The sequence below is a fragment of the Salvelinus namaycush genome, chromosome 36 (assembly GCF_016432855.1).
Source record: "Salvelinus namaycush isolate Seneca chromosome 36, SaNama_1.0, whole genome shotgun sequence".
NCBI classification, from domain to species: Eukaryota; Metazoa; Chordata; class Actinopteri; order Salmoniformes; family Salmonidae; genus Salvelinus; species Salvelinus namaycush.
The window spans coordinates 7,358,110-7,385,593 of NC_052342.1; the positions used below are offsets into that span (position 1 = coordinate 7,358,110).

The window sequence follows — 27,484 nt, forward strand, 5'->3', positions numbered from 1 at the left end:
CGTCAATACTGCTGTCCTTATTCTCTTAGCTATTTTAACTATTGTGATAATTATGATCATTTACCTTTTGATATGGTTTTTTCTTCTTCTGGCTTCTCCATACTCCCTAAACTGGCTCTTGCACAAGATCTTTAAGAAAAAGCAACTTGAGAAAATGTTTGCTTAGGAAAATATAACCTGCCAACCATTCGGAATACGATTGGCCACACCCCCTGCAAAGGAACACCGATTCTAAGGAGCTTGTCCCTCCTACCAGCCACACCCACAGCCAAGACTAGCAGAAGTGGTTACTACTAATACTGAACTGCTTTTCCTTCATTCCCTTCCCCACTCAGAAACAAGCCCAACCCCCAATCTGCCCCCAACCCCTCTATGTGAAAATTAATTTGCTAACTCTTGTCTTTTTACTAACAAAAAGCTTAAGAATTCTCCAATTTACTATTTTCTTTTGTGATTTGGTTTTCCTTTACCTTTTAGTTTTTACAACTAACATTGTGTCATTCACGGAATGTGAGTCATCTGTTCTTTTTTCTACTTAATGTGTGAACTTACGTACTAACAAATATAATGATATTGTTTTATCTCTTTTATTTTTGGACAACCCTTTAATATAAAAAAAAAGTTTCCAATTACTTTCTTTATTTCTTTATTTGGATGATTTGTATCATCCAAATTTTATTTAATTTTGGACATTTCAAGGATTGATTGGTTGGATTATTATCGCCTATTCTCAAATTAAATAACCTGTTTTTGTTTCTCAAAAAGGCGAAATCTCCTTTATTTATTTTTGAAGTGTCCTTTATTGAGTTCACGGTTTGTCATTCTTTTTTTTTTCTTTCTCCTCCCCCTGTTTTCTCCTGAAGCACGCAGGCATTGGACACGCTATGGTAAACAAACTGCATTATATGGTAGATATCATTCTAATTGTCTTTACTTTGGTTTGCCCTGGGTTTCCGTTACCTCTTTCTATTCCGTTTGCTCTTACTGAAAATACAAACTTCCATCGATTCCAAGGTAGCTGAAAAAAAAATCACCTCTATTTGTCTTTCTTTTACTTTATGTTTGTTACCACTTTTTACCATCCAAAACTCCTCCCTTCCTTCCAAAAATTGTACCTATCCACTGAAAGAGGTCTGTCCTAAAATTATTAATTTAACAACAATTTAGAAAAAAAAATGTTACTTTGATTTTTCCCCCTTTTATTTGTTTATTTTTTCCTCAAACACTATCCTTATGAAGAAATAAAGAATTATATTTCAAGAAAGATACAGTAGCAACTTCTGAATTGACTATAACAAAATCTATCCCAAAAAGTTTTTCCCCCTATCAATTTTCTTGCAACAAGCGTACTTGAAGTGAACGTGCATAGTGGACTCCAATGACAGAGAAATACCCCTACTATTACAAACCCCAGTGGCAGGTATTAAGAACTAGGGCCATTTGGATAGTGTTCTACTATGTGTGAAACTAGATGACTTATGTCTTTAGTGTTAGAAAGTTTGAATATTTGTCAATCTAGTAAAACAGAATACTATTAAACTATTTACAAGTTCTGTGGAGAATGCACTGCAGCGAATGAATATATCCAGAAGTACAGCGTGTAAAACAACACTGATTCTGTCTTCATTTTACGAGAGCAAGAGGTAAATGCCAGCTGCATCAAGACATTCATTTTGATAGTTTGCCACAGGTGAGGCTGCATGTGCCAAGACCTGTGGTTCCCACTCAAACATTAATAGTTCAGGTCCGTATATACACCTCCTTATTTCGTGGCAGGAGGTCAGACCGTAAAGCAGGGCCTCAAAATGAGGACCCGATCCCATTAGACCTATAGTTTGATTTACGACTGAGCTGGATCAGCTCTGAGCCCTTACCTAGACTCTCAACACCCAGCCTAATTAAATGCCATTGTCTCTGAATGGTAAATATTGTCCCCTTGTCCGCCACTAAGGCTTTATTGTGTATAACCAGACTGCTAGGAGTCAGGCAACAAAGACAGTGTTGCTACTGGTTTGCTAAAGGAAATGGGGAAAGTGATTTATTTTTTACAAAGGGATAGAATGGACAAAATGAGAAAGGAGAGTATTAGAGGCTGGTTGGCGTATGAATACTGATGTGGTTGTTTTGTTAGAAGACGTTTTGGTAATCCGTGCCAATTTAAAAAAAAAAGAATACCCCAGAAGGATACAATTTTCATTGCTTTACATAAACAATTTTGTTGAATTACAGCATTGCCATGCACTAGTGTAAATGACTCAATTAACACTACTTGTTTATTACCAAAAAACAGTTGAAACTCTAGGGAAGAAATTAAGATCTCATTTACGGTACATTATTTTCTTTCATGTATAACATTTGTATAGACATCTTATATTTCAGATTTTTTTCATATTCAGTTTGTTAAGTGTGGAATATGAATGTTATTTACATGTTAGAGTCAAGGACATTAAACTAGTCAATAGTCAAATATTTCAGATCTTCATATATTAGCACTCATAGTGGAACAGGTAGTAAAAGAGATTCTGTACTGTTTGACCTTTCCGGGTAGCTGTAGTTGGTTAGTTTCTTACTTCCTGTCACTGGATTTGCACAATTAAATAAAAACGTGGGTTCTGCTCTCCCCAGTATTGTTGCATGACATGTAGGGGGATATCTCTTGGAATGTTTCAACTGTGTCCGATCTACTGTCTCCATCACTAACACTACCTTGTTACCTCTGAGTTTACTGGCCTCACCCCATGCATGTAAGAGTTGACCCCCCCTTATCTTTTCTTGTATCTTTTTTTTATAAACCGATGACATTAAAGCATATATGTATATGTATATATATCATGGCTATTATATATATTCATACATATATCAACCGTTCTAATATTATCTGTATGGCCACGTAACTCTAGCCACCCCTGTTATTTTAGTTTTTTCTTTTCTTCTTTTGACTTTATTCTAATTTTATTACTTACTAAAACAAATAATACGACCTCACTCCTTACCTTGCTAGGAAAGACAAATAAGAAAAAAGGAAAAAATAAGAGGGGGGGGAACGGCTTTTCATTTTCTAGGTGACTCGAAGAGTGTTGCCTACAGGAGGCTGTGTGAGCCATCCATCACAACTACACCTGAGTGGGAGTGGAAGCAAACCATGAGGGAAAAGCTAGCCTACGGAATAGCAAAACAAAGAACCAGCCTGAGACTATTGTTATTCCAGCCAGTTATGGGTTTCATAACTACTGTAAATTACTCAATCAATCAAACTCCAGTAGGTGTATGTTCAGAGTCACTTTGACATTAGTGGCAATGTGTATTTATACCTGTAAGAGTAAGGGAAGGGATATGTAGGGTATTTTCGTTAGCTACTCTCACCTGCTAGTTATTAGCACATGCACACACATAGATTGAGATTGAAATCAAGGGATTTCATAGAGCTCTTAGATTGAACAAGTTCAATGTTACATTTGCCTTTCTATTCACCGTTGACAGTGGAAGCCTTTTTCCCCTCACTTAGATTTTCCAGTTCTTTAAAAACCCCTCTCCATATTCCGTTGACTACATACATTTGTGGTTGCTACATTGGTTTGGTCCCTCATCGTACATTACCATTTATACATTTTTTTGAATCATGCACCCTGTTTGCATGTGTTTTTTTTTCTGGCTAGCGTCATAGACATCTGCATCCTAACCGGAAGTTGACTTCGCTGCTCTAGCCCAGCGAGTGCCAGTAAGCACGCGTGTCTAGATGGGTGTTCTATTCTTTGGCATTCTTGTCCTAATATCACCCTTAAAAACCTCATAGCCTTTTCCTTTGCCCTTTTGTCTGGGGTAGAAGTGGTGCCCTCTGCCATTTTGTTTGTGTTTCCCGTTTCCCATTGCTGCCTCCTCTCAGAGTGGTTTTCTGTGGTTTCGGTTTGATTGTCGTGTCCGTTGGTTCATGTTTGTTTTGTCTGATGGACTACTCCTTTGATATTCCATGTTGTCACCCAGGCATTCAGTGCATGTCTCATGTCCACCTTATTAGCTTGGATGGAATCATTTTGTTTCTTCTTAACCAAAACAAGCCCTTGTCACAAAAATATCACGCATTCAGTCCGAAAATCTGATCTGGTTGGACAAATCAAATTGCAGAGGACTTTAAAGACTCCTCCTAATTGTTTTACTACTACTACTACTACTACTACTACTCCTACTACTACTATTACTAAAACAATTTGTTACTAATACTACTGTATGAATCAAACCTTTGTTGTAACTGTACTAACAACCATTTTTGTGTCTGACTCTCCCTTACTTACTAAAGCACTAACCGTTCACCCTCCAACCCCACTCCTTAACTGCCCAACACACAACTAAAACTCCCCTCCATCCTTTACTGAGACTCGGGAATGGTCTCAAAATAGTTCCCCCTGCCCCTCCTCTGCCCCCTTGCGCTCCCTTCACGTCCACCAGCCCCCATCCCACCTCTCACTAACCCAGGGTTCAAAGAGTAATTGAAGGCATCAGTTGGATTAGCCCTCAGAGCTAAAGGCCTCATATTGATGGCTGAAGAATTCAGGATTAGGATCTTTCTCACTGAGTTCAGTTACTGCTAGTTGTCCAGTCCAGCTGCCAGCCACCTGTAAGAGGATTACTCGCTGAACAGACCCCCTCTCTCTGCTCAGGCTCCCCACCCTCCGTCGACCCGTCTAAGGGCGAGGGGTCAAAGGGGGTGTTCATGGAACGTGTAGCTGTTGTGTGCGTTCGCAGACCAATGAAAAACGTTTTCTTTGGATGCATTTAATCTTGAGAAGCATTTAATTTGCCCTGCATTTGACTAATACTGTACTGTATGTGAAATGTGCATTCAACGCTGATAACTAACTTTGCTTGAAAATTGTAAATGTGGACTTTATGATGTTTGCCTCCTCAAACAGTTAAAAACTCTTCTGAAGGTAAGTAGTAAGAAATGATTTGCTAAAAGACCTGCACTTCAATCAGGTAAGGGATTTACTGTCAAGGTAAGATTGTCAACTTCTCTGCATGCTAAACCAAAAACACGTTTACAATGTTGTCCTCAATGAAGGAACTGTTAAAAGTGGTTAGCTACCTGAAGTGGTTAGAAACTTGTGTTGCCCCACCACCAAACAGTGTGTAGCAGACAAGTTACAGTAGTGACTTCAGAAAAAGTTAGGCGTTAGAGCACTAAGGTGAAAGCAAAGGTGAACAAAACAACTCACCGCTGCCGCCGAGAAAATAAAGTCACATGATTCCTTACTTTAAACATGGGTGGATCATACAGCTCTATATCCATTTGATATTGGGTGTGCGTGTGTTTCCAGGAACATGAAGCTTATACACTCTATTGTTCCGACACCTTCCATACCGGGAATACAGAGGCTAAGCTGTCAGGACAACAATGCTCTGGTACAGCCGCCCAGTCCCACTATCCAAGAGAGCCTGCATGGCTTCACTTTTGATGCACTTCCCTATACAAGTATGCAGTCCCCCTCTTGAATATCCAGGATTTGTTCTAGACTATTGTTACGTTCAGAAGCCAGCGCTATGCCAGACCATAGGAAATCAATGTAGGCAGTAGAGGAGCCACTTAGGGTGCTTCACCTGGTCTTCTCTCTGACACGGTGTGTGTGTGTGTGTGTGTGTGTGTGTGTGTGTGTGTGTGTGTGTGTGTGTGTGTGTGTGTGTGTGTGTGTGTGTGTGTGTGTGTGTGTGTGTGTGTGTGTGTGTGTGTGTGTGTGTGCGCTTGCACACAATTGTGTGTTTGCAATAATGCGTTTGTGTATGTTCTAGCTCCTTGTCCAGGCAGGCCCCTGATGCTGTCATGATGAGAGGGTATCCAGTGAAAGGAGAACTCTCTGGCGGTGGTTTCAGTGTCACAGAGCCCAGCACGGTCAATGAGCCAGTGACACGCTCAGCCAAGCACACCACAGGCCGTGCTATTAGAGCACAACGCTGAACTGCACTCCAGAGGTCTCCCATAGCCAGCCAAACAACAGGGCTGTAAACGTAATATCCCGAGTTGGAACAGCCTAAGCTAGAGATCCGCAGTGTCGAGTTACCTCTTGGCTTACTAGTCCAGTAACTCACGGCATGTGGTTCACTGACCAATCTGGTCCAAATCAATGGGCGCTTTTTCCATACAGCCACACCGTCTATCGCCAGAGAATGGGGTTAATGAAAAATAAATGAGGTGTTAGGCAGTATGCCTTTTCCTTTGTCTCTTCACTTGGCAACAGGATGAGGGTTTGAATGAGACTGTACGGTTTACCAATAGCAGGTCACGTTGTGACCTTGTGGCAGAGCCAATCCCTGCTCTGGCCCTATGAGTGTAAACAGCTCCTATCGGAGCTTTAGCAGAGATGAGAGGGACACACACACCACACAGCAGAGATCACACACTCCTAGCTCCAGTGCTTTGGAGGGATTTGAGTTGGCTGTGTCCTGTAATGAGGGTTAGGAATAGGAGCTTTCTCTCTCTCTTTCTCTGTCTCTCTGTCGCTCTCTCTTTCTCTGTCTCTCTGTCTGTTTGTGTGTGCATGCTTGCCAGAAAGGGGTTTGTACCCAATTCTCAGCTAGATAGTGGACTAAGATGAATGTAATCATCTACCTCTATGTAGCTTCCTACCCTCACTAAATGACTTTATTGCTGGGCTACAATATATGAAAAAACGGATTATACCATAGTTTCACAAAATATAAGGATGTTTTTTTTGGACTCTCAATGTGATATAATGTACAGTAAGATATTGCTTTCTTGGAATAAATGTCACGTAAACAGCACATGGCGCTAATTGCCGGTTTGAAACGACGCTGAGAAATGGATCGGACAGCACTTTGTCCGCTGAGAAATGACCTCACATGAGGTCAGGATTTCAGTCTCCCTATTCCTTTTGGTTCTCAGGCTAGATGCTTGCGAAGCTGGAACTGCGTGCTTTGTTTCACAAGGGGAATTGCAATCGCGTAATGGGAATCAATTACGTAGCGCTAAGTCTATTGTCGGATTAAATGGAACGGCGGGTTGTAGCGTTACTATAGTGTTATTGCGGAGGCTAAATATAGTATATTCGGTTCTGAGGAGCACAGTTTAGTTTGGCATGAGAAGGAAAGCGCTGTCAAAGCATTTGTTATGTAAATACAAGAGGCACAGAAATGACCCTGGTTCCAATACATCAGTATGATGTCATTATCTCTAGGCTGACAAGGTGATCAATTTCTCTCCGTATGTGTTACTTTGGTCCAGTGACAACAAGATGGAAGCTTTCACCAAAAGCGGGTGACATTTTGCCGCGCCGTCTGCAACCCAGGATCAAATCACAAATTCATAGCTGGATGACATATTTATCTGTCTTATCGAGCTTGCAGGGTGGGCATGCATTTGTCCCAGCCCAACACGCACACATATATTCCACTGATCGTCAAATTTGACGGCAATGGTCGTTGAATAGTTAAGGGCATGTTGAAACAAAGGTGGAAACAAAAGTCGCCAACCACTGTCCTGTATCATGTTCCATGCAGCAACCACACAGTTGTGGATGTGTCCTGTTTATACCCGCTTACCCAGAGTCCTTCAATCCTTTTTCTGCATGCCAACCAGTTTCATTTCTTTGACATGTTAGGTGAATACATGCACTGGCTGAGCAATTTAAAGGGAAAACAGGCAATTTCCCCTTTCGTCACAAACCTCAGGACACGCCCTTTCATTATAACTCCTAGATCCATTTCCAATTGTCTTCCGCTATATAATAGGATACGTGAGGAAATGTAAGCATGACAGCACTCCCTGAATGATATCCCGGAACACTTTTTAATAGAGTCAACATTGAAGTCAACACAGTTTAAGTAAGATAACTACACGGAATATTGCACCACTCCAAGAGGGTGTATAATTCACTTTGGCTAGTCTGATTTAGATGTCAAATCGCAAAGTATCTAATATTATTGATTTGCAAGGAAACATCCTGTGTAAAAGCAAGTACACCGGCATCTAAATGCAGTACCTATGTGGGTGGGAGGATCAGAGTATATTTCCTTACTCGGTGACCCTATAGCGACCCACTCCATTCCACCCATTTTAAGAGTGCACAAAGTGCATTTTCTGCTTTATCAGAAATCATTGGTAAAAGAGCAATGGCTTCCAGCTTCTGGTGCAGCTCTGTGAAAATGGCTTTACTGATTCTGGTGCAGCTCTGTGAAAATGGCTTTACTGATTCTGGTGCAGCTCTGTGAAAATGGCTTTACTGATTCTGGTGCAGCTCTGTGAAAATGGCTTCACTGATTCTGCTTTGTCCTCGATGGACACTTTCTATGTTCCAGCATTAGGAAAGCTGATCATACAGTATGTACTCACGGATTACAGAATATACCTTTTAAAGAAGTTGGATTGGTTCACTGACAGTCTACCTAAAGTCTAATGGATTGCCATCGGCTAGAATCTGGATCCAATCCTTTCATTTTGACAGAGAGGAACGCGGTAGAGAAAGAGCCAATAAAACCCTTCAGAAAGTTCCTATTTTTCTCTCGTCCTTAGCCCATTGATTTCATCCCAGTGTAATCTCGGTTGTGTTAACCTGTAGTCACTGTCGCCTTGAAACATCGTCTCGTGCCGTGCCAGGTGTCACCTCTAAAGCATGTCCCTAAGCCTCCAATATTAAGGCTTGTAACCCATAAGGTGTTGCAGCCATTAAGAAATGATTCAGTTCACCCTTGATATACAGTATAAACAAGCTTTACCATGTAATGCTGCCATCAGCACAAAAGCCTTGGGCCTTGTTCAAGGCGAAGCGGAGTGTTAGCCACCCTAATTGTACGTTTGGCAGCGCTTTGAGAAGTTGAGCTGACTTTGACTGGCGCGTCATTCGTCTAATGGGCTTGTTTTATTCTTGTTTTAAAACTTAAATAGGATTCATCCGAAACAAGATTTTACATGAAGTACAACAAAGACTCCTATTGTGACTTTCATTATTGGTCGTCAGCTCACAGTCTACCCTTTCAAAGATTGAAATTGTGTTTGCGTGTGTGTTTTCATGTGAGGTATGTGTGTGTTGAGAGATTCAGAGAGAGAGAGAGTCAGAGAGAAGGATTGAGAGAGAAGGCTGGAGAGAGAAGGATGGAGAGAGTCAGAGAGGAGTCAGAGGGTCAGAGATAGAGATAGTGAGAGAGAAGGGGGTCAGAGAGAGTGAGAGAGAGGGTCAAAGAGAGAGAATGAGTCAGAGGGTCAGAGATTGAGATAGTGAGAGAGGAGTCAGAGATAGTGAGAGAGGGTCAGAGAGAGAGAAGGAGTCAGAGAGTCAGAGATTGAGATAGTGAGAGAGAGGGTCAGAGAGAGATAGTGAGAGAGAGGGTCAGAGAGAGAGAGAGAAGGGGTCAGAGGGTCAGAGAGCGAGAGGGAGTCAGAGGGTCAGAGAGAGAGAGAGAGAGAGAGAGAGAAGGAGTCAGTGGGTCAGAGAGAGAAGGAGTCAGGGGGGCAGAGAGAGAGAGAGGAGTCAGAGGGTCAGAGAGAGAGATAGTGAGAGAGAAGGAGTCAGAGAGAGAGAAGGAGTCAGGGATTGAGATAGTGAGAGAGAGGAGTCAGAGAGAGAGAGAGAGAGAGAGAGAGAGGGGAGTCAGATATTGAGATAGTGAGAAGGAGTCCGAGAGAGAGAAGGAGTCAGATATTGAGATAGTGAGAGAGAGAGGGTCAGAGAGAGAGAAGGAGACAGAGATTGAGATAGTGAGAGAGAGAGAGAGAACCAGTGGTGATTCAGGATTGTGATGGTGACAATGTTGAATGTTCCATCTCTTTTTAGGTCAGGCAAAGAGAGGGGCTGACTGCACTGTATAGGAAAGAGCTGTTTAGTTCCATACATTTTTTGCCTTTGTACAACACAATCCTTCAAAGTGTTTGAGTAATGTGTTGGAAATACAAGAACAAAATAAAAACAAGAGCAATAGTATTTGAAAGTTGGATTATTGATCAAATAAAACAAAAAAGCTTGAAGTCTAATGTGTTATACAGTTTAGGCAGACATTGCGGGGCTGTTGTTTCTCCAGTTTCCTCAGCCTACTGTCTGGTTCAGGGGCATCTGAGGTAACTAGGGACTTTGAACCAGCGGCGAGCTGTGATGTTATCATCACCATTTAGTCTCAGGCTAGTGAATGATGACGGCCAGTGGAAGATGATGCAACCACCAGCAACATCATTCCAGACGATACTATTCAGTGGGGCTGAGGACTGAGGCCATACCTAACTCACTAGAGTACTGTAGCGTAGCACTCCCAATACCCCCTAGACATTCCCTAGACGTAATATCTGATTATTAGCCATGTTGTTAGTTTTGGTCATTGGACATTTGATTATTTAAGTCCATGGAAAGCTTAACATTCTTCAGACTTTCAAAATTTGATTTGATTTGACTTTTGCAAAAGCCAGATCACCTGATTCAACTCATTCTCTTTCGCCTGGACAAATGGAGATTTGAACCAAATTTGAACAATTACCAGCATAATAAATGTAGGTAAATTGCCAGGAGGGTGACACTTAGTATTTTTGAAAAGATAGTTGAATGGAGACTACAGTGAAGCTACTTATTGCTGCTATTTCTTGCATTGATGTGTGTCAATGGGTGATCTGAGAGGCTCGGAAATATTCAAGGGCAGGCAGAACGGAGGGAGGTAGGGAGAGAAAGAGAGAGAGAGAGATGTGGCCCAAAAAACAGTGCTAATCTCCCATTTCCCCTCTTTCAGCTGGAATCCTCACAGGTGGCTGGCAGCTGGCTGACACTCCCTCCATTAATGGCCCGCTAATGATGTTAACTACTGGACCCAGTGCCAGGCTAGCGTAGCGCTGTACCGCCAACCACCACACAGCTAAACACACAAGGCCCGCTGCCAACTGTGACTTAACTGCTGCAGTTGGTGTCTTATTCTGTCACGGAAAGGGGTTCAAGTAGAGTTCCGTGGATTGCCCCCGATTTGATGGACTCTAGCAGCCAAGAAGAGGTTGTGTTATGAGTGAGTGGATCGAGAACCACAAAGCAATGGAACCCCGGTTTGGATTAGCGTGTGTTGCGATCACTTGTACTTGGAATCACGTGGGCCAGCCGTGGCTGCTTCTCAAAAGACTTATAGTCGCTAGATGCGGTAACGTTGACCTTCCTCCCTCCCCCTTCGGTCTCTCCCCCCCCCCCCCCCCCACAGGACCCCTCCCCCTCCAGAGAAGTGGCCCTCAGGCAAACATATCGACAGCCCTGCCCCCCCCCCAGGATGACCAGGGATGTGCTCACCTCCGCCTCCACCACCACCTCTTCCACGTCTCCTATAAGCACAACCTAAACCGGCCTCTATATATTTTCCTCAAGTAGTGACAGCAGACATAAAAATGGGTTGCCCTGTTTTGAGGGAAGTACGTCAAAAAAGGAAAACAGCCACACACAACAACAAAAAAGGAATAGCAGAGTGCTTAGCTGGGGACGAGACCTTTGGAGTGCAGTTGTTGTCAGGGTTGTTTTCAGGACCTCAAAAGACCAAGGTACCATGGTTACGGCACTGTTTTCACTTTTGACTCAGGCATATTTGTATAGGTCTTCTATGGGGTCTTGCTGAAATTAGAAAAGGTGAATGTTCATGGAGTTTTAGCTTTGTTGGCATTCACAGTTTGGTACTCAACTAGTCTGTTGTTGACTGGGATTAGGGAATCTTTTTATTATATAGCAGTCAATCGTCAGTTGCCAAGGTTGATTTATGTAAATGAAGCTGTTTGAAGTATTTGACAGGTGTATGAATCACTGCTGAAGAAATCTTTTGACCAACAATGTTCTACAGAACACAATGTACTGTGAGTTGGTAGAAAATGGAGGATGTTTGTAACTATCAACAAAACAGATTTCAATAGATAATCAAAATCAACATACGGGTACCGTATTAAGAGAAAATAAAGAAGAAAATAATTGCCTGTTTTCTACCCCCTCCAAACAGCCCAAATAGCACTAGATTGGATATTAGTAAGGCCCACACTATCCATATACCGAATATGAACTATTTGCACTGTGGAATGTAATGTTGTTCACAGTAACCCAGAGCATGGTTGTTGGTTTGTGTGTGGTACAATGTATGGGCCAACAGATGTCATATAAAGATTGGAGAGGATCGTAGCGACCCTAGCCAGGACTATTAGTATAATTACAATATAAATTGGTGTTGGACTATAAAATCCGATCCAAATGAAGTCACTTGGCAAGACACTGCTCTGTTTCCATAGAATCCACGGCAAACACTGTCACAATGTTCTCTGATCACAAAACAGAAATGATCAGAGAAGACTTTGATCGTCAACATTACTCCCGCCTTGATGGTTAGATTAAAACTCGTCAAGGTTGTAAAATCAATTATAAACAACACATCTACTCCTGGTACACAAAACATTATCAAAAATGACAGACTGACCAGGTGAACCCAAGTGAAAACTATGATCCCTTATTGATGTCACTTGTTAAATCCACTTCAGTGTAGATGAAGGGGAGAAGACCGGTTAAATAAAGATTTTTAAGCCTTGAGACAATTGAGACATGGATTGTGTATGTGTGCCATTCAGAGGGTGAATGGGAAAGACAAAAGACTTAAGTCCCTTTGAACGGGTATGGTAGTATACTCAGTGTATAAGTCCGTTACAAGACAAATTGGTTATTTTTATATATTCGCACTGCATAGGAACTTCAATTGGACAGATTTCATATCTGATTTTCTTTCCCACCCTGAGTAAGTCAGAGGCCTGGTATTACATGATAAAGAGTCCCCCTCTCATCTCAACTCTGCTATAATCAAATTAAGGTCAACTCAGTGACTCTGCACTGAAGTATACTCTGGTGCCTCTGTAATACTAATGAATAGACACAGGACTTAACATTCTGTAGAGAGAGGGAATGAATATGTCTTTGCGCCTGGCACCTTTCTGGCAAAAGCTGACAATCTTCCTCTAGAGGGCCTGAGGAAGCCTTTAAAACAGACGGTTGATGCCTTTTACATTCCATGAAAGGAAAACAAAAGCTTTTTTCTCAGTTGGAGCTATCTCCCCTCCATCAGACTCCTGGCGGTGTACATTTGATTCTGTCTGTCAGTTTCCGCTCCGTCAGTGATCAAAGACGCCGCTCGCTCCCGTAACCTCGCACAAAAAAACACGACTTTTGGCATTTAAATATTAAAATAAAGTTATATTCATCCCCCGATTCTCTTGATTGAGGTTCTGTTCGACTGGAACGCAGACCGAATAGTCAAGCATTGAGGTTTGTCAGTTGTTTGACACTGCAAGGTCATATTGTCAGTTGTCTAGTTTGTTAAGTGGTCAAAAAATATGCAATTCATACTTGCACAAACTAGTCTCACCCTTGAGACCTTATTAGAGAGTGAAAACAGCATCGTCCCAGTGGTCAACCCTAGCAACTGCACTCGTGAGCGACTCCCCTCTGAGCTGCGCCCACGCGACCAATCGATAACGAGTAACGCCACACCGTAGGGGACAGCCCCGCCTACCGCCAGTGTTTAATCCAACTTCTTCCTTTCCTTTCCCCTCCTCCACTCCTCTACTCTTTCTCTCTCTTTTTTATTTTTTGTTGTTGTCTCGCTCCATCTGTCTATCCCTCTCTACCTACCTGTCTCTGTTGGGCCGTGCCCGTACCAGGTGACCATATCAGTGGATGGTATTCTGACCACTACTGGTTATACCCAGGAGGACTATACCATGTTGGGCTCAGATGACTTCTTCTACATAGGGGGGAGTCCCAATACCGCAGACCTGCCCGGATCACCCGTCAGCAACAACTTCATGGGCTGCCTTAAAGACGTGAGTGTCTCTGGTTCAGTACTGGGATCAAGGGGAGAATCGCACACAAACACATGCGTGCACGCACGCGCACACACACACACACACACACACACACACACACACACACACACACACACACACACACACACACACACACACACACACACACACACACACACACACACACACACACACACACCCCAGGAGGCTGCTGAAGGGAGGACGGCTCACAATAATGGCCATGAGTCCTTCCGTCACCAGTAAGGTAACCACCGGCTGCCTATGATGCGCACACACACTCAGACACTCATACTTGCTCGCGTACACAAACAGTCTACACAGATGTCATTTCTCTGCGTGTGAGCCAGTGTGTGTGTGTGAGAGATTAGGAGGTGTCAGACAGGCATGTAGAGGCAGACTATGAACAGACTGGATATTCTCTCAGAGACGCTAAATTATTATCCTAACTCTAAGAGGAAGTAAAATGATAAGTCACCATAGTTGGTATGAAATAGTTTTTCTCACCAATAAGGCTCCAAGCCACAACTTAACAAGATGAGAAAAGGACCACTCCATTTAAAACATTATACTCTGGAATGCCTAATGGCTTATATAGGAAGGACTGGGAATAAGGCACCAATTAATTTCCTCATAAAGGTTTTAATGAATCATATAGTAATCACATCTCTAACTTAATTATGCTCTTACAATTACGTTTTCATTATTTTGGTTGCTATAAGAAAAATTCCCTCTTGGACTCATTCTCCCAAGGCATTTCTAGTCTGTCTCCTGAAGATGAGGATCAGGGCCGTTTCTAGCTTTTTGGGGGCCCTAAGCGAGATTTGGTTGAGGGCCCCTCCTACATCGCAGACAAAAAATGTATTGGCTCCCATCTTGACGGCGTGAGGAACATTTTAGTTATAAAACAAATGTTCTGAAATTCTACAAATTACAAATTTCCATGGGGCATAAAGAAAATTCTGCAGTTGTAAAACACATTTCATGCGATTTTACTCATTGTGACATGTGGAAGAGAGAGAACTTGCAATTCTACACATTTGCCATGGGGTTGAGAGAAACATGTTCAGTTTTAAAGCAAAGATCCTGCAATTCTACATATTTTGCCATGACTTATGCCATGTTCATATAATACTGTATGTGTGAGAGGAACTAACAAAATCAATAGGGCCCCCCTAGAGGTCAGGGCCCCTGGGCACGTGCCTTGCGTGCCCGGTCAGTTATTCGGCCATGATTAATACAAGGTTTAGATAGCTGGCTAGTCTAACTTACTTAGCTATCTATAAAATGATAGCTGGTATGGGCTAATTGAGTGACGGTCAGTAACCGACATAACAGGCGGGAAACTGCTGATGCACCACCCAATTCAGAATTGCACGTTGCGTATTCTACTATCCTAACTAACAGTACGTTTAGACCCCGACTGACTTTCCAAAGTTGCTTACGCCGACTGACTTCCTAAAGTTGCTTATGCCGGAAAACGTCCCTGATGAGGATGATGATACAATCAGTTCACAAACAGCGAGAGAGAGAGAAACAGAGGGCGAGAAGGAGGGGAGGGGACGAGTAAAAAACAAGAGGAAGAGGAAAGAGGAGGATGAGGGAAAGGGAAAGTGACGGAGCATAAAGCGACGCAAAGAGGAAAAAGGACAAATTTGAAAAAAAATGCAGAGAGAAGAGAAGAAAGAGATTGACATGACTTGAACGAGTGAAATCTGCCAGTAATTGTCAAAGTATTAAAGGGAGGAAGGCAGGCTAAGAGCAAGAGAAAGGGTGATACTGTATGAACAGATGGGGAAGGGGTGCAGACACAGCGAAAGGATTAGAGAAGACAGATGTCCAGTCAAGAAAGAATGAAGCCTGCAATATATAATCAGCTGTGGAAATGGGAAGAGGGGACGACATGTAAGAGTGAGGAGACTGTGTAGAAGAGAATGGAGCAGAAATTAGAGAGAGAAGAGCAAGTGAAGAGCGAGTTAAAGGGAACAGAGCGCAAGAGAGAGAGAGAGAGAGAGACTCAGTGAGCATAGCCTTGCTATTGAGAGAGGCCGCCGTAGGCAGAGCCGGCTCTCAAGAGAAGGCAGGCTATGTGCACACTGCCCATAAAATAAGGTGGAAACTGAGCTGCACTTCCTAACCTCCTGCCAAAGGTATGACCATATTAGAGACACATACAGTGCATTCAGAAAGTATTCAGCCCTATTGACTTTGTCGTAACGTTGCATCCTTCTTCTAAAGTCGATTTAGAAAATAGTCTAATCATCAATCTACACCCAATATCCCATAAGGACAAAGGAAAAACTGTTTTTTAGAAACATTTGCAAAGTTATTAAAAGTAAAAGCTAAAATATTACGTTTACATAAGTATTCAGACCCTTTACTCAGTACTTTGCTGAAGTGCCTCGAGTCTCCTTGGGTAAGATGCTACAAGCTTGGCACACCTGTATTTGGGGAGTTTATCCCATTCCTCTCTGCAGATCCTCTCAAGTTCTGTCAGGTTGGATGGGGAGCGTCGCTGCACAGCTATTTTCTGGTCTCTCCAGAGATGTTCGATCGGGTTCAAGTCAGGGCTCTGGCTGGGCCACTCAAGGACATTCAGAGACTTGTCCCGAAGCCACTCCTGCGTTGTCTTGGCAGTGTGCTTAGGGTTGTTATCCTGTTGGAAGGTGAACCTTTGCCCCAGTCTGAGGTCCTGAGCGCTCTGCAGCAGGTTTTCATCAAGGATATCTCTGCCGCTGAAAAACATCCCGACAGCATGATGCTGCCACCACCATGCTTCACTGTAGGGATGGTGCCAGGTTTCCTCCAAACGTGACTCTTGGCATTCAGGCCAAAGAGTTCAATCTTGGTTTCATCAGACCAGAGAATCTTGTTTTTCATGGTCTGAGATTCTTTAGGGGCCTTTTGGCAAACTCCAAGTGTGCTGTCATGTGCCTTTTACTGAGGAGTGGCTTCCGTCTGGCAACTCTACCATAAAGGCCTAATTGGTGGAGTGCTGCAGATATGGTTGTCCTTCTGGAAGATTCTCCCATCTCCACAGAGGAACTCTGGAGCTCCTTCAGAGTGACCATCAGGTTCTTGGTCACCTCCCTGACCAAGGGCCTTCTCCCCCGATTGTTCAGTTTGGCCGGGCGGCCAGGTCTAGGAAGAGTCTTAGTGGTTCCAAGCTTCTTCCATTTAAGATTGATGGAGGCCACTGTGTTCTTGGGGACCTTCAATGCTGCAGAAATGTTTTGGTGTCCTTCCCCAGATCTGAGCCTCGACACAATCCTGTCTCGGAGCTCTACGGACAATTCCTTCGACCTCATGGCTTGGTTTTTGCTCTGACATGCACTGTCAACTGTGGGACCTTACATAGACAGGTGTGTGCCTTTCCAAATCATGTCCAATCAATTGAATTTACCACAGGTGGACTCCAATCAAGTTGTAGAAACATCTCAAGGATGATCAATGGAAACAGGAAGTACCTGAGCTTAATTTCGAGTCTCATAGCAAAGGGTCTGAATACTAATATAAATAAGGTATTTCTGTTTTTTATTATTAATACATTTCCTAACTTTTCTAATAACCAGTTTTCGCTTTGTCATTATGGGGTATTGTGTGTAGATTGAGGCTACTTGTGCCTTTTTTTCCCTCTTTTTTTTAATGTATGGAGTTCTGTCCTTGAGCTGTTCTTGTCTATTAATGTTCTGTATTATGTCATGTTTCATGTGGACCTCAGGAAGAGTAGCTGTCGCAACAGCTAATGGGGGTCCTAATTTATGTTTATTTACCTGTTTGCACATTGTTATAACACATACAGAGAGTGAGAGAGTGAGTGATAGAGAGAGAGAGCGAGAGCGCCGCTGGTGATTCCAGATTGTGATGGTGACAATGTTGAATGTTCCATCTCTTTTTAGGTCAGGCAAAGAGAGGGGCTGACTGCACTGTACAGGAAAGAGCTGTTTAGTTCCATAATAAAATGCTGCCTTTGTACAACACAATCCTTCAAAGTGTTTGAGTAATGTGTTGGAAATACAAGAAAAAACAAGAAAAAAACAAGAGCAATATCCAGGCACATTCTCTCTAGTGGTATTTGAAAGTTGGATTATTGATAAAAAGCAGGCTCTTGGGGACTGTTTCATCCTCTTGGTCAGTAGCGGGGGCAGATTTAGGAGTCTTGTGTCAGGGCTGTGGCCGTGATTTCAAGCTCCCAGTGGAGCGAAACGCCTTTGATACGCCTGGCCAGGAGCCTCCAGGAGCGAGAAATCCAATGAAGGGGAGCAGAGAGTGGGATGGAGTGAGTTAAAAGACAGAAAAGATGAGTGGAAGCCATAGAGGATCAGTGTCTTTTAGAGATGCACTTAGTTTATCTTGTTTTATTGTTCCTAGATAACGCTGTGAATTTTAACCTTTATTTAACTAAGCAAGTCTTTTTTGGGCACGTGTTGTTCACTCTTTTCCCCAATATTACCATCTGTCTTCCCCTCTGCCACCTCTGCTTCTACATGTCACCTTGCTATCACCCTCTTTCACACCCTCCTATCCCTCTCTCTTCCCTCTCTCTCTCTCCTCCTCTCCAGGCATTTGTGTAATTAAGTCTATGCCATTGTTGCTGGTACACCAGCTTTGACATCCAAATTAAAAATGGATTTCTTCGACTGATTCCCAAACTAGCAGAATTCTCCTCCCTCTCTCTCCCCACCTCCCTATTCCCGCTCTATCTCTCTGCAGCTCCATGTGAGCCTCACCTTGGTTGGATGATAGGATCTCCCGAACTCTCTTCTCTCTCCCGCCCTCATTTGACACATTTAACTCAGGCACCTCAGCGGGCAGCCTACCCAATTCACATCTTCTCCACAATGGGAAATTAGTTAGGTGTGTGTGATGATTGTGTGTGTGTGTGTGTGCACGCATGGGTGTGTGCCTCTAAGCTTGCATGGTGAGTATTTGGGTTTGTGTGAGTTGGCTTGTGAGTAACAGAGAAACACTCATTTGCAGGAGTTGGTGTTTACAAGTCTGTTTTGTTTGCTGCTCTTGCTCTCTTTTCTCCTCCTGACCTGAGAAGTGAAAACAGTAGATGAAGTAGCTGTTGAATACTGTTGAAGTATTGCACCTGTATGTCAATTACAAATAGTGTCAACAAAACAATTATTCCTTTTAAAAACGACGCTGCTCTGAAACAGGTCTGTTTTCCTGAAGAAATTAACATTCACACCTGCAACAACCCCCCAACAAACAAACCCACAAGAGAATTATATACAATTATGGCCCAACAACAACCTCCATTTGCTCTCTCTCACACACACACACACACACACACACACACACACACACACACACACACACACACACACACACACACACACACACACACACACACACACACACACACACACACACACACACACACACACACACACACACACACACACACACATCTGAGGTCCTCAGCCCCTGGGAGCATCAGTGAAAGTGATTATGTCTGGGCCAGGCTGGCTGCTTGCTGGACTGCAGCGCTGCTTAGGCTGTCCGAGTTTCTCAATGACAAAACAAATCAATCCAGTCACCCTGAAGGAGACGAATGGCCCAGCGCTAGTGCTAGCCGTGAGAACAGTGAAAAGCATAAGCCGATACACGCCGATACACATCGGTTCAGAAAGACATTTTGACGGGGTCGCGCCTCCAAAGTTATTCCTCCAGAAATTTTTGCCCCTGTGCCTTTTGGCAAAAGTTGTTAAATAACATCAGAATAGTGACAGAACTGCTAATCTTATTACAGGAACTTGGCAATAATGTTTAGACGAATACAGAAGGCTGTCTTACCTTTAAACTCTCTAAAGTTCTTCTAAAGTTTGATTACCGCTCATGTACTTACCGTCCTGTAATGTCGTCAACATACAGCGCATTCGGAAAGTATTCTGACCCCTTGAGTTTTTCCACATTTTGTTGTGTTACAGCCTTATTCTAAAATGTATTATATTAAAAAAAAGCCTCATCCATCTACACACAATACCCCATAATGACAAAGCAAAAACATGTTTTACAAAAAAAATAAAAATAAATGAAATACCTTATTTACTTAAGTGTTCAGACCCTTTGCTATGAGACTCGAAATTGAGCTCAGGTGCATCCTGTTTCCATTGATCATCCTTGAGATGTTTCTACAACTTGATTGTAGTCCAGCTGTGGTAAATTAATTTGATTTGTTAAGGCACACACCTGTCTATTTAAGGTCCCACAGTTGAAAGTGCATGTCAGAGCCAAAAACCAAGCCATGAGGTCGAAGGACTTCCCTCTGGCATCTCAGATATCACAATACCAGCAATTAACCCATTCCTTTTGTGAGGGACTGCAGCATCTTGTCCTCCTCCTCACCCACGTTCTCCTCTCCCACTTTCTCATCCTCCCCCTCCTCCCTCACTCTCTATCTAACACCACGAGTTGAGTCCACTCACTGTAGCTGGTTTGTCGACTGCCAAAGAAGAGTTAGCACGGCTTATTAGCGCCGCTAATCCGTCTCTAATGATGAGACTGTGAGGTCCACAGAGCAGAAGCTGTTGCCGCACCTCAGGAGTTTAGCTACCAGAGTTCAGACCTGTGTTCAAGTAGTATTTGTTGTTTATCAAATACTTTGGCTGGGTTTGCTTTAGCTATGTCTGGTGCAATGCAATCAATAGAATAATCCCGGAAGTGCAAACCCTGCCTACCGCTCCGGGCAGGCTCTTTGAAACGCTCAATGAGTTAGCCAAGCCTGCAGTCACGATGGCAAATAGGAAAATATGGCAGCTTTACAAGTGGAGCTATGGAGGAAAGGGGAAGCAGAGAAGTTTGCAGCTTTTGCAGAGCCGCTTGTATTAAATGTTGAAATGAGAGAAGTGAGTTGAGGCATTCCCCAGTTGTCATGTTTAAAACCATTTCAGTAAACCGTGAGATTTCAGCTGGTCCATTTTTGTTGCGGGCTTTGCAGTACCTCTGCACTGCCTTGAGAGGAAAAATGAAATGGGAGCCTGTGCCGGGAATGGCAATCTTTCTAACACTACCCTATAATAACTACTTCCAGGGCACAGTGTTTGGGCTGGTGTGTGCGTCTGCGTCCCTGCATATCTGCACACTTCTGTTTGTGAGTGTGTGTGCTCACCGGGCCAAGAACCAACTTTGCTTCTGTGTTCTCACCTTCCGTCTAAAAGTGGTGTTCTCACACACTTTGGTGGTTTCACAGTGTGCCACCTTTCCAGGGCGGCTAACACCATTCCTCCGATGACAGCCATCATGGTAGTGTATGGACCTGTCAGAAAAAGCTGCAGGAAAAGACAGCTTAATAAACTATCCAGAGATTTTAGCACCGAATATATATATATATATATATATATATATATATATATATATATATATATATATATTATGAATGCGCACACGAGAATGCAGACATTTATTATTTTGCTTTAAGTCTGACAGGAACATTTGTATTAGTCTGTAGGAGTCTACTACATTATTCCCTTCTTTATTCCCTTCATCATGCGCCTTGATATCACCCGGAGTGTCGTTGTGAATAATTGAGTTTACTAAACTGTGAATCCCACATTCACACAAACAAACGCTGCGCTTCTTTTAAAGTCTATGGTTAGTCATTTGAAAATTATAGTCACTCTGTAGCATAATTGGATATTGAGACGCTAAATTCAATGTGAAGGGAGTTTTGAATAGCAAGGAAGTGTAAACTGAACACATTGTGTGTCAGAGAAATCCAAAGAAGGCTAGACGGCATCGGTATTCAAAGAGCAGTTTGTCGTATATTCATTTTATTCACATTCAAAGTGCCTGACGCATTTGTCTGTGTCCAAACCTATCAATATACAAAGTAGGCAGCTAGCCTTTGCATGCATCATTTCTCTTTCCCAAATTCATGTGGTGTCTATGATTGCTAACACAGCCTATAGAATGTGAACATTAACCTAAACATTGGCTTATACATTAGCTCATTAGCTTATACCCTGATGAAGACAGCTTGTCTGTCGAAACGTTGGACATACATATTTTTGCACCTGAGCTCCTAGAGTGTGCACCTCTCCTTTATTTTTTAAGTGTCTATGATTGCTTACATAGCCGACAGAATGTGAACATTAACCTAAACATTAGCTGACCATACTAAAATCAAAATGTCTCTATCGCCTTCCCTCTCTCCCTATAGGTGGTGTACAAGAATAACGACTTCAAGCTGGAACTCTCCCGGCTAGCCATCGAGCGGGACCCTAAGATCAGCCTGAACGGAGATCTTGTCTTCCGCTGCGAGGACGTGGCCGCCCTGGACCCCGTCACCTTTGAGTCCCCCGAGTCCTTCATCGCCCTGCCCAAGTGGAACACCAAGAAAACAGGCTCCATCTCCTTTGACTTCCGCACCACAGAACCCAGTGGTCTGCTGCTGTTCAGCCACGGGCGCCCCCAGGGTCCTAAAGAGCAGAAGCCGGGTCGAGACATGAAGTCAGACTACTTTGCTATGGAGCTGCTGGACGGGTTCCTCTACCTGCTCATGGACATGGGGTCGGGGAGTATCAAGCTGAAGACCAGTAATAAGAAGGTGAACGACGGGGAGTGGTGCCATGTGGACTTCCAGAGGGAAGGGAGGAAAGGTGAACATATGAACATGAAGCAGTGTAACAGGCCGGTGCCACCTTAATTGGGGGGGACGGGCTCCCCTATAATGGCTGGCTGGAATGGAATGGTATCAAACACATGGAAACCATGTTTGACGTATTTGATACCATTCCATTCATTCTGTTCCAGCCATTATAGGGGAGCCCGTCCTCCCCAATTAAGGTGGCACCGGCCTCCTGTGCTTCTGAAGTACTTTATTTTGTGGAGTACACGTGTACAGGCTTTGAATATTCATTTTCCTTCATCTACCTGTTCTAATGATGATCTTCCTGTCCTTCAGCCCTGCCTAAAAGCCTTCTCCTACACACCTTTCCACCCCCCCCCTCCCGCTTCTCTCTGTCCTGTCATACCCATTTCTTCTCATACCGTGCCCAGAGGGGTCTGCATGATGCATGCATGCTTTCACGTGGGCACTTATGGTTTTGTGTGTGTGTGTGTGTGTGTGTGTGTGTGTGCGCGTTTGGATGCACACATGCGTGTGTCGCGCTACTATAGGGAGTCTCTCTGAGCACACTCCTGCCCCTCCTGTAATTGCGTTTTAATAGACAATTAAGAGTGAGTCGTAAATCATAGCCGGGCGCCACGAGAAGAACCCGGGTCTCATCCACTCTCGTCTATGCTGCATTTTGCTGGGTTGTTTCCCCTCCACTCAACCGATTATAGCCACAACACAAACACACAAGACCATACAAAAGCACTGTCATTCACCATCCACTCAACCACGGTCACACACACACACACACACACACACACACACACACACACACACACACACACACACACACACACACACACACACACACACACACACACACACACAATCCCATGCGCTCAATCACACTTGCCCGCAAACACAAGAGTACCAACATGTAAACACACATTATCTTGCCTAATGCTTCAATTACATTCACACATACCACAGGTGCCCGGACGGGCTCATAGTAATGTTTGGAACGGAATTAATGGAATGGTATTGAACACATTAAAGACATGGTTTCCATGTGTTTGATACCATTCCATTCACTCCATTCCAGCCATTATTATGAGCCATCCTCCCCTCAGTAGCCTCCTGTGACACACACATACAGTAGGGTGGGGGAGGAACTGATTACATGTAGTCAGTTGCATGGAATCTGATTACCAAAAAAAACTGTAATCGGTTGCGTTACCAGCAAAAATATTGTAATCGGATTACCGATACATTTTGAAAAAACTTTATGATTACTTCTTGGATTACTTTTAATTTCAGAAAGGATGTTTGCTGGAAAAATACAGTGCGACACCTTTCTGTTTTCTCGGTGACATTCAATTGAGAACTGTACACAAGTGTCACGTTCCTGACCTGTTTTCCTTTATTTTATTTAGTTGGTCAGGGCGTGAGTTGGGTGGGTTTGTCTATGTGTGATTTTCTATGTTGGGATTTTGTGTTCGGCCTGGTATGATTCTCAATCAGAGGCAGCTGTCAATCGTTGTCCCTGATTGAGAATCATACTTAGGCAGCCTGGGTTTCACGTGTGTTTTGTGGGTGTTTGTCTTTCGTGTTAGTATTCGTGCCACACGGGACTGTTTTCGGTTGTATTCTATTTGTTATTTTGTTTCATGTTAGTGTTCAGTTTTGATATAATAAATCATCATGAGCACTACCCACTCCGCGTATTGGTCCGATCCTTCTCGCCTCTCCTCGTCCGAGGAGGAGGAAGAATATGACTATCGTTACAGAAACACCCACCAAAAAAGGATCAAGCAGAGTGGGAACAGACAGCAGCAGCAGCAGAGACCGAAGACACAGGACTCATGGACTTGGGAGGAGATCCTGGACTTGGGAGGAGATCCTGGACGGCAAGGGACCCTGGGCTCAGCCAGGGGAATATCGCCGTCCCAAGGCGGAGTTGGAGGCAGCGAAGGCAGAGAGGCGCTGGTATGAGGAGGCAGCGCGGCGACGCGGTTGGGAGCCCGAGAGTCAGACCCAAAAATGTCTTGGGGGGGGCACACGCGGAGTGTGGCAAAGCCGGGTAGGAGACCTGAGCCAACTCCCCGTGCTTACCGTGGAGTGAGAGGGCGTCGTATTGGTCAGACACCGTGTTATGCGGTGGAGCGCACGGTGTCCCCAGTACGCGTGCTTAGCCCAGTGCGGGCTATTCCACCTCGCCGCACTGGTAGGGCTAGGTTGGGCATCGAGCCGGGTGTCATGAAGCCGGCCCAACGCATCTGGCCTCCAGTGCGTCTCCTCGGGCCAGCGTACATGGCACCAGCCTTACAAATGGTGTCCCCGGTTCGCCAGCATAGCCCAGTGCGGGCTTTTCCACCTCGCCGCACTGGCAGGGCTACGGGGACCATTCAACCTGGTAAGGTTGGGCAGGCTCGGTGCTCAAGAGCGCGTGTCCTCCTTCACGGTCCGGTAATTCCGGTGCCACCTCCACGTACCAGTCCTCCGGTGGCAGCCCCCCGCACCAGGCTGTCTCTCCGTTTTCTCTCTCCAGTTGCTCCCACCTGTCCAGCGCTGTCAGAGCCTTCCTCCTCTACAGCGCAGCCAGAGTCTGAACTGCCTGCCTGCCCAGCGCTGTCTGAGCTGCCTGCCTGCCCAGCGCTGTCAGAGCTGTCCGTCTGTCCCGAGCCGTCAGAGCTGCCCGTCTGTCCCGAGCCGTCAGAGCTGCCCGTCTGTCCCGAGCCGTCAGAGCTGCCCGTCTGTCCCGAGCCGTCAGAGCTGCCCGTCTGTCCCGAGCCGTCAGAGCTGCCCGTCTGTCCCGAGCCGTCAGAGCTGCCCGTCTGTCCCGAGCCGTCAGAGCTGCCCGTCTGTCCCGAGCCGTCAGAGCTGCCCGTCTGTCCCGAGTCGTCAGAGCTGCCCGTCTGTCCCGAGTCGTCAGAGCTGCCCGTCTGTCCCGAGCCGTCAGAGCTGCCCGTCTGTCCCGAGCCGCTAAAGCCGTCCGCCAGACAGGAGCAGTCAGTGCCGTCCGCCAGACAGGAGCAGTCAGTGCCGTCCGCCAGACAGGAGCAGCCAGTGCCGTCCGCCAGACAGGAGCAGCCAGTGCCGTCCGCCAGACAGGAGCAGCCAGTACCGTCCGCCAGACAGGAGCAACCAGTGCCGTCCGCCAGACAGGAGCAGCCAGTGCCGTCAGCCAGCCAGGATCCGCCAGAGCCAGCCAGCCAGGATCCGCCAGAGCCAGCCAGCCAGGATCCGCCAGAGCTGACCAGCCATGAGCAGCAAGAGCCGTCAGCCAGCCATGAGCAGCCAGAGCCGTCCAGCCATGAGCAGCCAGAGCCGTCCAGCCATGAGCAGCCAGAGCCGTCCAGCCATGAGCAGCCAGAGCCAGCCAGCCAGGATCAATCAGAGCCAGCCAGCCAGGATCAATCAGAGCCAGCCAGCCAAGATCCGCCAGAGCCGTCCAGCCAGGATCCGCCCGGGGCCGTCCAGCCAGGACCAGCCAGAGCCGTCCAGCCAGGACCAGCCAGAGCCAGCCAGCCAGGATCCGCCAGGATCCGCCAGAGCCAGCCAGCCAGGATCCGCCAGAGCCAGCCAGCCAGGATCCGCCAGAGCCAGCCAGCCAGGATCTGCCCCTCAGTCCGGTGCTGCCCCTCAGTCCGGTGCTGCCCCTCAGTCCGGGGCTGCCCCTCAGTCCGGGGCTGTCCCTCAGTCCGGAGCTGCCCCTCAGTCCGGTGCTGCCCTTTAATCCAATGGGGTTTATATGGAGGGTGGCCATTGGGAGGAGGCCACGGAAGCGGGGATTGACTATGGTGGGGTGGGGACCACGACCAGCGCCAGAGCCGCCACCGTGGACAGACGCCCACCCAGACCCTCCCCTAGAGTTTATGGTGGTGCGCCCGGAGTTCGCACCTTAAGGGGGGGGTTCTGTCACGTTCCTGACCTGTTTTCCTTTGTCTTGTATTTATTTAGTTGGTCAGGGCGTGAGTTGGGTGGGTTTGTCTATGTGTGATTTTCTATGTTGGGATTTTGTGTTCGGCCTGGTATGATTCTCAATCAGAGGCAGCTGTCAATCGTTGTCCCTGATTGAGAATCATACTTAGGCAGCCTGGGTTTCACGTGTGTTTTGTGGGTGTTTGTCTTTCGTGTTAGTATTCGTGCCACACGGGACTGTTTTCGGTTGTATTCTATTTGTTATTTTGTTTCATGTTAGTGTTCAGTTTCGATATAATAAATCATCATGAGCACTACCCACTCCGCGTATTGGTCCGATCCTTCTCGCCTCTCCTCGTCCGAGGAGGAGGAAGAATATGACAGCCGTTACAACATGATGTGTATATAACCCTCCTCTCTCCGCCTCTTCTCCCAGGGTCCATCTCGGTGAACAGCCGCAGTATCCCCTTCAACTCCAACGAGGGCAGTGAGATCCTGGACCTGGACAGCGACATGTTCCTGGGGGGTCTCCCCGAGACCCGCTCTGACCTGGTGCTGCCCCCCGAGGTCTGGACCGCCTTGCTCAACTACGGCTACGTGGGCTGCGTCCGCGACCTCTTCATCGACGGCAAGAGCCGCGACGTGCGCCGCCTGGCCGAGATCCAGAGCTCCCCGGGCGTTAGCAGCTTCTGCACCCGTGAGCTTCAGAAGAGGTGTAGCAGCACCCCCTGTGGGAACGGAGGCCTGTGTAAAGAGGGATGGAACCGCTACATCTGCGACTGCACCGGCACCGGCTACCTGGGCAGCAACTGTGAAATTGGTGAGGAGAAACAGGGAGACTGGAGAAGTGTGGGGAGTGGGGAACATGTGGTGGTAAAACAGGATGGGGACATTTGGTAGCAAGCTGTGGAGATTAAGTTAGGTTTGGTTTCATGCTTACAAGTGTTATTATAGCCAGCGAGTTAAACCTAATCATAATAGACTTAGATAGTACGAGTACATTGACTTTATCCTGTGCTACTCTGAAGCCTCAACCAGCTGCAGTGTGGTAAAAGGACATTTGAAGGAGCAATGCACTCGAGGATGGGTGGCTTTTGGGAAGCTAGCCGACTGAACTGCTGGGAGGTTGGGTGAGGCTTGGGGAGCTCGGTTGAGCGACGATGCTTACTGTCACCATCTGGGCTTGTCACACA

The 27,484-nt window shown here is 45.4% G+C and overlaps 1 protein-coding gene across 2 annotated transcripts in view; it reads left to right on the top strand.

Annotated features, from left to right (window-relative positions):
* Positions 1–27,484, top strand: part of LOC120030344 (neurexin-2-like) — an 848,849-nt gene that overhangs the window by 349,427 nt on the left and 471,938 nt on the right. The window contains exons 5-7 of one of the 2 annotated variants that reach the window (XM_038975718.1): positions 13,643–13,804; positions 21,975–22,413; positions 26,728–27,111. In XM_038975718.1, coding sequence (XP_038831646.1) covers positions 13,643–13,804; positions 21,975–22,413; positions 26,728–27,111 — 985 coding nt within the window. Of the gene's footprint in view, positions 1–13,642; positions 13,805–21,974; positions 22,414–26,727; positions 27,112–27,484 lie in introns of those variants that run through there. The other variant, XM_038975719.1, reaches the window with a different exon arrangement.